Raw genomic sequence first — 13,129 nt, forward strand, 5'->3', positions numbered from 1 at the left:
AGGGATATAAAGGACCAGTCCCAGCTGTAATCCAGTGTAATGATCGCTAGGGATATAAAGGACCAGTCCCAGCTGTAATCCAGTGTAATGATCACTAGGGATATAAAGGACCAGTCCCAGCTGTAATCCAGTGTACTGATAAGGGATAAAAAGGACCAGTCCCAGCTGTAATCCAGTGTACTGATCACAAGGGATGTAAAGGACCAGTCCCAGCTGTAATCAAGTGTACTGATCACTAGGGATATAAAGGACCAGTCCCAGCTGTAATCCAGTGTGCTGATCACTATATAAGGATATAAAGGACCAGTCCCAGCTGTAATCCAGTGTAATGATCACTAGGGATAAAAAGGACCAGTCCCAGCTGTAATCCAGTGTACTGATCACTAAGGATATAAAGGACCAGTCCCAGCTGTAACCCAAGGGAACTGATCACTAGGGATATAAAGGACCAGTCCCAGCTGTAATCCAGTGTACTGATCACTAAGGATATAAAGGACCAGTCCCAGCTGTAATCCAGTGAACTGATCACTAAGGATATAAAGGACCAGTCCCAGCTGTAATACAGTGTACTGATCACTAAGGATATAAAGGACTAGTCCCAGCTGTAATCTAGTGTACTGATCTCTAAGGATATAAAGGACCAGTCCTAGCTGTAATCCAGTGTACTGATCACTAAGAGTCCCAGCTGTAATCCAGTGTACTTATCACTATATAAGGATATAAAGGCCCAGTCCCAGCTGTAATCTAGTGAACTGATCACTAAGGATATAAAAGACCAGTCCCAGCTGTAATCTAGTGAACTGATCACTAAGGATATAAAGAACCAGACCAAGCTGTAATCTAGTGAACTGATCACTAAGGATATAAAAGACCAGTCCCAGCTGTAATCTAGTGAACTGATCACTAAGGATATAAAAGACCAGTCCCAGCTGTAATCTAGTGAACTGATCACTAAGGATATAAAAGACCAGTCCCAGCTGTAATCTAGTGTGCTGATCACTAAGGATATAAAGGACCAGTCTCAGCTGTAATCCAGTGTACTTATCACTATATAAGGATATAAAGGACCAGTCCTAGCTGTAATCCAGTGTACTGATCACTGAGGATATAAAGGACCAGTCCCAGCTGAAATCCAGTGTACTGATCACTAAGAGTCCCAGCTGTAATCCAGTGTATTGATCACTAAGGATATAAAGGACCAGTCTCAGCTGTAATCCAGTGTACTTATCACTATATAAGGATATAAAGGACCAGTCCCAGCTGAAATCCAGTGTACTGATCACTATATAGGGATATAAAGGACCAGTCCCAGCTGTTTTCCAGTGTACTGATCACTAAGGATTTAAAGGACCAGCCCCAGCTGTAATCCAGTGAACTGATCACTAAGGATATAAAGAACCAGACCAAGCTGTAATCTAGTGAACTGATCACTAAGGATATAAAGGGCCAGTCCCAGCTGTAATCCAGTGGACTGATCACTAGGGATATAAAGGACCTGTCCCAGCTGTAATCCAGTGTACCGATCACTAGGGATATAAAGGACCAGTCCCAGCTGTAATCCAGTGTACTGATCACTAGGGATGTAAAGGGACTATAAAACCACATCATTACTCTCATCATATGTAACATCAACTCAGCAACATGGACATTTTCCCAGTTTTCCCAAAACACAGAAATTCAAGATTAAAATTCCCTGCAATACATTAATTACTCTCTATATTAGAATTGTATAAAACTGCTGAGAAAACCTTGCGAATATAACAGAAATAAAAATCAATAACTTTGATCACAATATAGTGAAGCTTTACACAAAGTCTAACCAAGGTCAGCAAAATGGAAAATAAAGGTCACAGTGACCTACATATTGGTACATTTTTGTTAAGATGTATCTGGGGATTCACTCCCTATTATCTTAACTATTGTCCCTATATGGTTCTATACAGAGCCAACCAATTTTATTTGGTTGAGGACTTTTTGTGTCAGAAATGTATAACAGTTTTGAGCTGTCCTGTGGGAACCCTCTTCTTACTCGTTAGAAATCTAACGTATTTGAAGCCTGTTGTTGTTATATGGTACAAGTGTTTGTATTTTCTTTGTCCTTTCACTATACATGTACCACAACCACTTCTAAACTCTAATTCTATGTATGCAACTACTCAATATTTATTCAAATAGCATAGGGAAGACAACTCTCCTAAAAGAACGTTACCGTATTACATGACGCTTTGGCACTTTCAGATGACTCTATTTGAAAATTCATGTTGTTTTAGCTTTAAAGAAGTAACCATTGGGGCTAAAGTAATACTGACCATCTATAGAAAACAGGAGGATGACAACAGAACAGCTCTAAACCAAGGATTTATTGAAATATTAAGCTAGGCTAAAAATGAAGTCTAACCAAGCCATCTCTACTCAGTTAAAGGGGTATATAAATCAAAGGTGATGCCAATGTCATGATCATACCATTTGGACTAGTTTGTACTCCATTCTGCCTTGATTAGTTATGTAAGCTTGATAAGATCCATCCAGAAATAGAATTGTAACATAATATGATTAAACACCTTTTATCAACTTTAACCAATGACAGTAACTACTGGGTGTTTGGAATACCTTGAAGGAGATCTGGCTTTCTGCCATCGCCTTTCTCGTGTCGACTTAGGCAGCGTGCCTGGTGGTCGATCCTGATGTGGTGGCCCTGGATACAGGCCTGACGGTGTAGTTCGCAGTGGCTGGGGTAGAGCAGACCATCTGTCCCACACACTGCCTTCTTGTGTCCCAGACACATAGAATCATCTCCACAGACACAGACCCCCTCCAGACACACACGCCCAGTCGCACAGTCACCATCCTCGTAACACGTCTCTGTAACAAAAATCTTCGTATCAGCAGTGACATACACTACTGTAACTAATACAAAGTGACTTAAGTTACACTACCTGTCCTGGTAACAAATATTGTATCAATCATGACATACTGCCATCACTAATTTAAAAAGACTTCAGTAACTACCACTCCTTGCAACACCCGTACAAAATTTAGAATGCAACGTAAATAACTAAGCACTCATTTCCCTTCCACCGCTTATCTTATTTAATCATAAAACATACTCTGACACTGTATCCTCTACTTTACCCTTCAACCCGATATCTTACTAACGTAACTCATAAAACATACTCTGACACTGTATCCTCTCCTTTACCCTTCAACCTGATATCTTACTTACGTAACTCATAAAACATCCTCTGACACTGTATCCTCTACTTTACCCTCCAACCTGATATCTTACTAACGTAACTCATAAAACATACTCTGCCACTGTATCCTCTCCTTTACCCTTCAACCTGATATCTTACTTACGTAACTCATAAAACATCCTCTGACACTGTATCCTCTACTTTACCCTCCAACCTGATATCTTACTAACGTAACTCATAAAACATACTCTGCCACTGTATCCTCTCCTTTACCCTTCAACCTGATATCTTACTAGTTACGTAACTCATAAAACATCCTCTGACACTGTATCCTTTACTTTACCCTCCAACCCGATATCTTACATAAACGTAACTCATAAAACATCCTCTGACACTGTATCCTTTACTTTACCCTCCAACCCGATATCTTACATAAACGTAACTCATAAAACATCCTCTGACACTGTATCCTCTACTTTACCCTCCAACCAGATATCTTACTTAAACGTAACTCATAAAACATACTCTGACACTGTATCCTCTACTGTTCCCTTCAACCCGATATCTTACTAACGTAACTCATAAACCATACTCTGACACTGTATCCTCTCCTTTACCCTCCAACCTCTCCTTTACCCTCCAACCCGATATCTTACTTACGTAACTCATAAAACATCCTCTGACACTGTATCCTCTACTTTACCCTTCAACCAGATATCTTACTAACGTAACTCATAAAACATACTCAGACACTGTATCCTCTCCTTTACCCTTCAACCCGATATCTTACTAACGTAACTCATAAACCATACTCTGACACTGTATCCTCTCCTTTACCCTCCAACCTGATATCTTACTAACGTAACTCATAAAACATACTCTGACACTGTATCCTCTACTTTACCCTCCAACCCGATATCTTACTTAAACGTAACTCATAAATCATCCTCTGACACTGTATCCTTTACTTTACCCTCCAACCCGATATCTTACTTAAACGTAACTCATAAAACATCCTCTGACACTGTATCCTCTCCTTTACCCTCCAACCTCTCCTTTACCCTCCAACCCGATATCTTACCAACGTAACTCTTAAAACGTCCTCCGACATTGTTTTCTATGACATGAGTCACTTACCATAGGACATGGCCACCAGATGTCCTTCAATCATGTTCCTGTCCTGTACTGCTGTCACCGGAGTGACCTTGGTGGGTTTGGTAGTGGGTGGGTTTGGACTTGTCTGGGAGTCAAATGGAGTCCTGTATGGGTCCATTTCTGACTTCATCTCTACGATGGGAGCCTGTGCAGTGTTTGATGCTGCTTCTCCGGCCTGTACTTGAAGGGTCAGTCGTTGGAGGTTTATGTCCCCAGATTCATCAATAATAGGGCCAGTCTCAGGTTTTAGGTGCAAACCTTCTTTGTCATCCTCTCCAAACAGATTCATTTCAGCTAAGTCTGCCTCGTCCACACTATCAGCTAAGTCTGCCTCGTCCACACTAACAGGCATGTCACCCTGCATCTTTTCATCATCCTTCTTGAATGACTTATCTTTATTCAGGAACATTTTGTTGACTGTGTCTTTATTTTTAAAACCTTCTATTTTATCAGGTTTAGAAAGAGCTTTGTCATCTTTGTTATTCCTTAATCCCTTTTTGTTATCCTCTTTAAAACTTTTGTCATCAGTATCTTTTCCAAAATTGTTGGGTTGTTCTTTGTCATCTTCTTTGAAATTCTTACTATCCTCCTCTTTTCCAAACTTTGCATATTCTTTTTTGTTATCTTCTTTGAAACTTTTGTCATTGTTGTCTTTCCCAAAATTGTTCAATTCTATTTCACCATCTTCTTTAAAGCTCTTGTCATCTTTGTCCTTACCAAAGTTATTACTTATTTGTTCTTTATCTGCTTCTTTAAAACTGCTGTCTTGCTTATCTGCTTCTTTGAAACTCTTGTCTTGCTTATCTGCTTCTTTGAAACTCTGTTCTTGCTTATCAGCTTCCTTAAAACTTTTGTCTTGCTTATCTGCTTCCTTGAAACTCTTGTCTTGCTTATCAGCTTCCTTAAAACTCTTGTCTTGATTATTTGCTACCTTGAAACTCTTGTCCTGCTTATCAGCCTCCTTGAAACTTTTATCTTGCTTATCTGCTTCTGTGAAACTCTTGTCTTGTTTATCAGCCTCCTTGAAACTCTTGTCTTGCTTATCATCTTCCTTAAAACTCTTGTCTTGTGTATTTGCTACCTTGAAACTATTGTCCTGCTTATCTGCCTCCTTGAAACTCTTATCAGTTGCCTTTAAGCCCTGATTTGACTCTGGTTTATCTGCCTCCTTAAAACTTTTGTCCACTTTGGTTACTTTGAAGGATGACCTACCGTCTTCCTTTTTTAATGCCTTTTTATCTGAATCCTTACCAAATCCTTTATCGTCACCTTTCACACCTTTTCTTACTCCTTCAAATTTTATATATGAACCGTCGAAAATGCCATATGGATATTTTTCTCCGTAAACTTCTATAAGGTATCCTTCCATAGTCTCGTCAGTTACCTTCATTTCTCTGCCCAATTTATTTTTGTCCTCCTTCACCACCTCCTTCTCTCCTTTGCCTGTTGTCAATGTTTTGTCTTTCTGATCACCGTCTAAGGATGCTTCTGTTTCTTCCTTGCCTGTCACCACTGCTTTCGTGTTAACTCGTTTGTCCTCAGACATGGCCTTTTTGTCTTCCTTTCTCAACCCAGTTTTTTCTCCACTGTCCTTCCCAAAACGATTGGAATGCTTGTCTTTATCATATGCCTCATAAAACCTACCATTGTCCAATTCCTCTTCCTTTTCACCTTTCCCATCAAGACTTTTGTCCTCTTTAAATTTCTTGTTTTCTTTTTTATCCTCTGTATTAAGTTTCTTGTCTTCCTCACTTTTGCTACTGTCTTTGTCCTCCTTCCCCTCATCCCTAAGTGGCACATCTAACTTGAGAGGTGGAGGATTGGGGATTTTGGGAATGCTGGGAACATTCCGATAGGACTTGTCCCGTTGTGATGGGTTGTCATCAATGGTATATAATGGAGTATCATCATAGCTGTAAACACGGTCTGATAAAGAGCCCTCCCATGATTGACGTGAGCGCTTGTGTTTCTGTAATGACATAACAAACTGCAAACTTAGTATTTTATATACTTATACAGTTTACTTATTATATATTTTAAACTATTTTCATGTTACAAATCAAACTTCAAATTGTAATAGTCAAGTTAACAATTAAGAAACAATTATGTCACTTGCAAAAGGCTAACAGCTTTGTACCAGGTGAGCTAAGAATTGAATGTGGTGCTATTAAACCCCTTGGTAAACCTGCTACAGTTACAGAATTCATGTAGCATGAGACCTGCTACAGTTACAGAATTCATGTAGCATGTAACCTGCTACAGTTACAGAATTCATGTAGCATGTAACCTGCTACAGTTACAGAATCCATGTAGCATGAGACCTGCTAGTTACAGAATTCATGTAGCATGAGACCTGCTACAGTTACAGAATTCATGTAGCATGAGACCTGCTAGTTACAGAATTCATGTAGCATGTAACCTGCTACAGTTACAGAATCCATGTAGCATGAGACCTGCTGGTTACAGAATTCATGTAGCATGTAACCTGCTACAGTTACAGAATTCATGTAGCATGTAACCTGCTACAGTTACAGAATTCATGTAGCATGAGACCTGCTAGTTACAGAATTCATGTAGCATGTAACCTGCTACAGTTACAGAATCCATGTAGCATGAGACCTGCTGGTTACAGAATTCATGTAGCATGTAACCTGCTACAGTTACAGAATTCATGTAGCATGTAACCTGCTACAGTTACAGAATTCATGTAGCATGAGACCTGCTAGTTACAGAATTCATGTAGCATGTAACCTGCTACAGTTACAGAATTCATGTAGCATGAGACCTGCTGGTTACAGAATTCATGTAGCATGTAACCTGCTAGTTACAGAATTCATGTAGCATGAGACCTGCTACAGTTACAGAATTCATGTAGCATGTGACTGCTGATGCAAGTATGATGTAGGGCCGTATAGTTATATGATAAGTCATTCCCATAATGGTAATAACCTATCACCCTATACGGTGTCCCCCAAAGGAATTAGCTACATAATCAGTTATAATATCTTGCTGATCAGCTATGAAGCGATCAGCGAGCTAAATGTCAATACGACTAGTACATGTGGGGAGAATGCTGCCGACCAGCCACAGTCCTACAGTCACTCCTGGAAAACAGGGCAGCCAGGCAGGCGCACTTTTTTACACAACATATTGATTAAATATTTCTGCAGGTCTGAGATATAAACAAGTGTTGAAAACAGCAGTGACTCAGTGATGAATCACGACTATAAACATGTCATAACGTTGTTCATACGGAGCTTCCAACAGTCCAAATCCATCAATGTGTGACAAAACACGGTAAACTGAATCAACAATCCTACCCTCGAAGCATCATTGATGTTTTTATACTCGATAACAAACAATCACTTATTCTATTGTATTTTTGCTGAGCTTTGTGATCACTATGACGTAAAAGCTGATGATAGTCTTGTATTTTTTTCAACCTTTTTCCTATAATAAGTCAGAAAGCAATAAGTCATCTATAGAAAAAAAATGAGAATTTTCAAAAATTAATGATCCTAATTGTAAAACATGTATCTGACTCATGACTCCAAGGTAAATACTGATACATCAGCTACAACTGAGCTTTGATTTCCTTCACAAGTTGAATGGTGAGATTCACTAGCTACAACTGAGCTGTGAGATTCACTAGCTACAACTCTGCATTGTAGTCCTTTAGCTTATGATCTATATTATGAATTCCTGACACAAAAATTGGTATATATTAATTGTTTTTGTTCCCCTGATCAAATGGAAAATTGAAGAATACCCACAGATATCTAGTTATATCACCTCCACCGAAATCAACTGTACCACAAAATCAGTATCCTGTTCTCTATCTATATCTTAGTATTAGATTGTAAGGGCTATTTCCCTGTAGCTTTTCTGCATTCTCACACATAGCCACTGTTTTTTCCTGTTCTCTCCTGTATATCTATTGACATGTCCGCCTATATCGGGAGTCTGTCATTTCTGTTACTGGCCAGTCTGTGATAGTCGAGAGCTCTACCTAAACACACTATTGGCACTGGCACTATTTAATTATCTTAACACTGGCACTATTTTATTATCTTAACACTGGCACTATTTTATTATCTTAACACTGGCACTATTTTATTATCTTAACACTGGCACTATTTTATTATCTTAACAACGGCACTATTTTATTATCTTAACACTGGCACTATTTTATTATCTTAACACTGGCACTATTTTATTATCTTAACACTGGCACTATTTTATTATCTTAACACTGGCACTATTTTATTATCTTAACAACGGCACTATTTTATTATCTTAACAACACAACACAAGTGGAAGGATCAGAATCGGAATGAAAGACAAACTCGGTCCTAAATCACATTAGCAATGGAAGCCTACAGACATCCAATCCTTCATGTTACTTCAATGACTTAATTTCCTCACATAAATCAACTTAAATGTCACTATCAAAACAAATTCTGCAGGAAGCTAGATTCTGAATTGGATTTGCCCGGATCAATAAGTGCATAGGTACAAGTGCTTCTGACAATGTTGATATATCAAAGGTCAGCTGACCAAGTCTGGAAATAACCAGATCGTTTAGAGTGTACTGTGGTATTTCCGAGCTGATTGAGTAGTGTCTCACGCTCCTGTTAGATTACCATTTAAGAAACCCAGCAATGGACAAAGACACACATTAAATGAAAGGAGCAAACAATGTTGGAAGATGCTCAATATAATCATCAAATTCTGAAAATCTCCTATCCAAGAAATTCCTAAATGCTAACATTCTAATAAAATCCCAAAATGTTAATTGAAAGAGGTGAAATAAATTATGTTTATTCACCATATACCAACATGATAATTTTGCTGATAAGATATATCCTATCATTTTGCTCAAAAAGTTGTGAATGCGAGAAAATCTCATTTTTTCGTGGCAACCGACTGGGAGGATGATTCAGAACATCCCCAACATACACACACCATTACACAGACTTCAGAACGTCCCCAACATACACACACCATTACACAGACTTCAGAACGTCCCCAACATACACACACCATTACACAGACTTCAGAACGTCCCCAACTACGTCGACATCCTAACCACATACACACACCATTACACAGACTTCAGAACGTCCCCAACTACGTCGACATCCTAACCACATACACACACCATAACACAGACTTCAGAACGTCCCCAACTACGTCGACATCCTAACCACATACACACACCATAACACAGACTTCAGAACGTCCCCAACTACGTCGACATCCTAACCACATACACACACCATAACACAGACTTCAGAACGTCCCCAACTACGTCGACATCCTAACCACATACACACACCATTACACAGACTTCAGAACGTCCCCAACTACGTCGACATCCTAACCACATACACACACCATTACACAGACTTCAGAACGTCCCCAACTACGTCGACATCCTAACCACATACACACACCATTACACAGACTTCAGAACGTCCCCAACTACGTCGACATCCTAACCACATACACACACCATTACACAGACTTCAGAACATCCCCAACTACATCGACATCCTAACCACATACACACACCATTACACAGACTTCAGAACGTCCCCAACTACGTCGACATCCTAACCACATACACACACACCATTACACAGACTTCAGAACATCTCCAACTACGTCGACATCCTAACTACATACACACACCATTACACAGACTTCAGAACATCCCCAACTACGTCGACATCCTAACTACATACACACACCATTACACAGACTTCAGAACATCCCCAACTACGTCGACATCCTAACTACATACACACACCATTACACAGACTTCAGAACATCCCCAACTACGTCGACATCCTAACTACATACACACACCATTACACAGACTTCAGAACATCACAAACTACGTCGACATCCTAACCACATACACACCCCATTACACAGACTTCAGAACGTCCCCAACTGCGTCGACATCCTAACTACATACACACACCATAACACAGACTTCAGAACGTCACAAACTACGTCGACATCCTAACCACATACACACACCATTACACAGACTTCAGAACGTCCCCAACTGCGTCGACATCCTAACTACATACACACACCATAACACAGACTTCAGAACATCACAAACTACGTCGACATCCTAACCACATACACACACCATTACACAGACTTCAGAACGTCCCCAACTGCGTCGACATCCTAACTACATACACACACCATAACACAGACTTCAGAACATCACAAACTACGTCGACATCCTAACCACATACACACACCATTACACAGACTTCAGAACGTCCCCAACTGCGTCGACATCCTAACTACATACACACACCATAACACAGACTTCAGAACATCACAAACTACGTCGACATCCTAACCACATACACACACCATTACACAGACTTCAGAACGTCCCCAACTGCGTCGACATCCTAACTACATACACACACCATTACACAGACTTCAGAACATCACAAACTACGTCCACATCCTAACCACATACACACCCCATTACACAGACTTCAGAACATCCCCAACTACGTCCACATCCTAACCACATACGCACACTATTACACAGACAACATGATCTGTTATTATTCCTATATGACACTAATTGATATTCATAACAATCATTATACAAACATAATGCCAGCTACACAGGTCTCATTTCTGTAAGAATGAATCCCCAGTACACTCCATTGAAGCTCACTCAACTGGCTCCATGATTATTGAGCAGCCGCAGTGATAACATACTGTATTGTCTTGTAGTCAGCAGTCTCGGTGTTAACATGTTGTTTTGTAGTCAGTCCCAATGTTAACATGTCGTATTGTCTTGTAGTCAGTCCAAATGTTAACATGTTGTATTATAGACAGCCTCAGAGTTAACATGTTGTATTGTAGACAGACTCAATGTTAAAATGTTCTATTGTAGTCTGTCTCACTGTTAACATGTTGTATTGTAATCAGTCTCAATGTTAACATATTGTATTGTAGTCATTCTCAATGTTAACGTGTTGTATTGTAGTCAGTCGCAGTGTTGACATGTTGTATTGTAGTCACTCTCAGTGTTAACATGTTGAATTGTCTTGTAGTCATTCCCAATGAGAACATGGGGTATTGTAGTCAGTCGCAGTGTTAACATGTTGTATTTTAGTCAGTCTCGGTGTTAACATGTTGTTTTTTAGTCAGTCCCAATGTTAACGTGTTGTATTGTAGTCAGTCCCAGTGTTAACATGTTGTATGGGCTTGTAGTTAGTTCCAATGTTAACATGTTGTAGTGTAGTCAGTCTCAATGTTAGCATGTTGTATTGTAGTCAGCCTCAGTGTTAACATGTTGTGTTGTCTTATTGTAGTCAGTCTCAATGATAACATGTTGTATTGTAGTAAGTCTCAATGTTAACATGTCGTATTGTCTTGTAGTCAGTCCCAATGTTGAGGTGTTGTATTGTAGTCAGTCCCAATGTAAACATGTTGTATTGTAGTCCGTCTCAATGTTAACATGTTGTATTATAGACAGCCTCAGAGTTAACATGTTGTATTGTATTATTATAGTCAGTCTCAGTGTTAATATGTTGTTTTGTAGTCAGTCGCGATGTTAACATGTTGTATTGTCGTCAGTCTCAATGTGAACATGTTGTATTGTAGGCAGTCTCAGTGTTAACACGTTGTATTGTAGTCAGTCTTAATGTTAACATGTTGTATTCCAAGCAGTCTCAGTGTCAACATGTTGTATCGTAGTCAGTCTCAATGTTAGCATGTTGTATTGTAGTCAGCCTCAGTGTTAACATGTTGTAGTGTCTTATTATAGTCAGTCTCAGTGTTAAAATGTTGTATTGTAGTCAGGCTCAGTGTTAACATGTTGTGTTGTAGTCAGTGGCGATGTTAACATGTTGTATTGACTTGTAGTCAGTCCCAATGCTAACATGTTGTATTGTAGTAAGTCTCAGTGTTAACATGTCGTATTGTAGTCAGTCTCAGCGTTAACATGTTGTATTGTCTCATTGTAGTCAGTCTCAGTGGTAACATGTTGTATTGTCTTGTAATCAGTCTCAATGTTAACATATTGTATTGTAGTCATTCTCAATGTTAACGTGTTGTATTGTAGTCAGTCACAATGTTAACATGTTGTATTGTAGTCAGTCTCGGTGTTAACATGTTGTGTTGTAGTCAGTCGCGATGTTAACATGTTGTATTGTCTTATTATAGTCAGTCTCAGTGTTAACATGTTGTATTGTAGTCAGTCTCAGTGTTGACATGTTGTTTTGTAGTCAGTCTCAATGTTCACATGTTGTATTGTAGTCGGTCTCAGTGTTAACATGGTGTATTGAAGTCAGTCTCGGTGTTAACATGTTATATTGTCTTATTATAGTCAGTCTCAGTGTTGACATGTTGTTTTGTAGTCAGTCCCAATGTTAACAGGTTGTATTGTAGTCCCTCTCAGTGTTAACATGTTGTATTGTAGTCAGTCTCAATGTTAACATGTTGTATTGTCTACTTGTAGTCAGTCTCAGTGTTAACATGTTGTATTGTAGTCAGTCTCAGTGTTAACATGTTGTATTGTAGTCAGTCTCAATGTTAACATGTTGTATTGTAGTCAGTCTCAGTGTTAACATGTTGTATTGTAGTCAGTCTCAGTGTTAACATGTTGTATTGTAGTCAGTCTCAGTGTTAACATGTTGTATTGTAGTCAGTCTCAGTGTTAACATGTTGTATTGTAGTCAGTCTCAGTGTTAACATGTTGTATTGTAGTCAGTCTCAGTGTTAACATG

General features: G+C 39.2%; 1 protein-coding gene across 1 annotated transcript in view; it reads right to left on the reverse strand.

Moving 5' to 3' along the window:
- The window catches only part of LOC110446331, a 30,526-nt gene extending 24,196 nt beyond the window's left edge, over positions 1–6,330 (reverse strand). The window contains exons 1-2 of the mRNA XM_021491480.1: positions 4,332–6,330; positions 2,611–2,862 (exon numbers count right to left, since the gene is read on the reverse strand). Coding sequence (XP_021347155.1) covers positions 2,611–2,862; positions 4,332–6,330 — 2,251 coding nt within the window. The remainder of the gene's footprint in view (positions 1–2,610; positions 2,863–4,331) is intronic.
- Positions 6,331–13,129: the final 6,799 nt, after the last annotated feature.

This window comes from Mizuhopecten yessoensis, unplaced genomic scaffold (assembly GCF_002113885.1).
Source record: "Mizuhopecten yessoensis strain PY_sf001 unplaced genomic scaffold, ASM211388v2 scaffold35, whole genome shotgun sequence".
NCBI classification, from domain to species: Eukaryota; Metazoa; Mollusca; class Bivalvia; order Pectinida; family Pectinidae; genus Mizuhopecten; species Mizuhopecten yessoensis.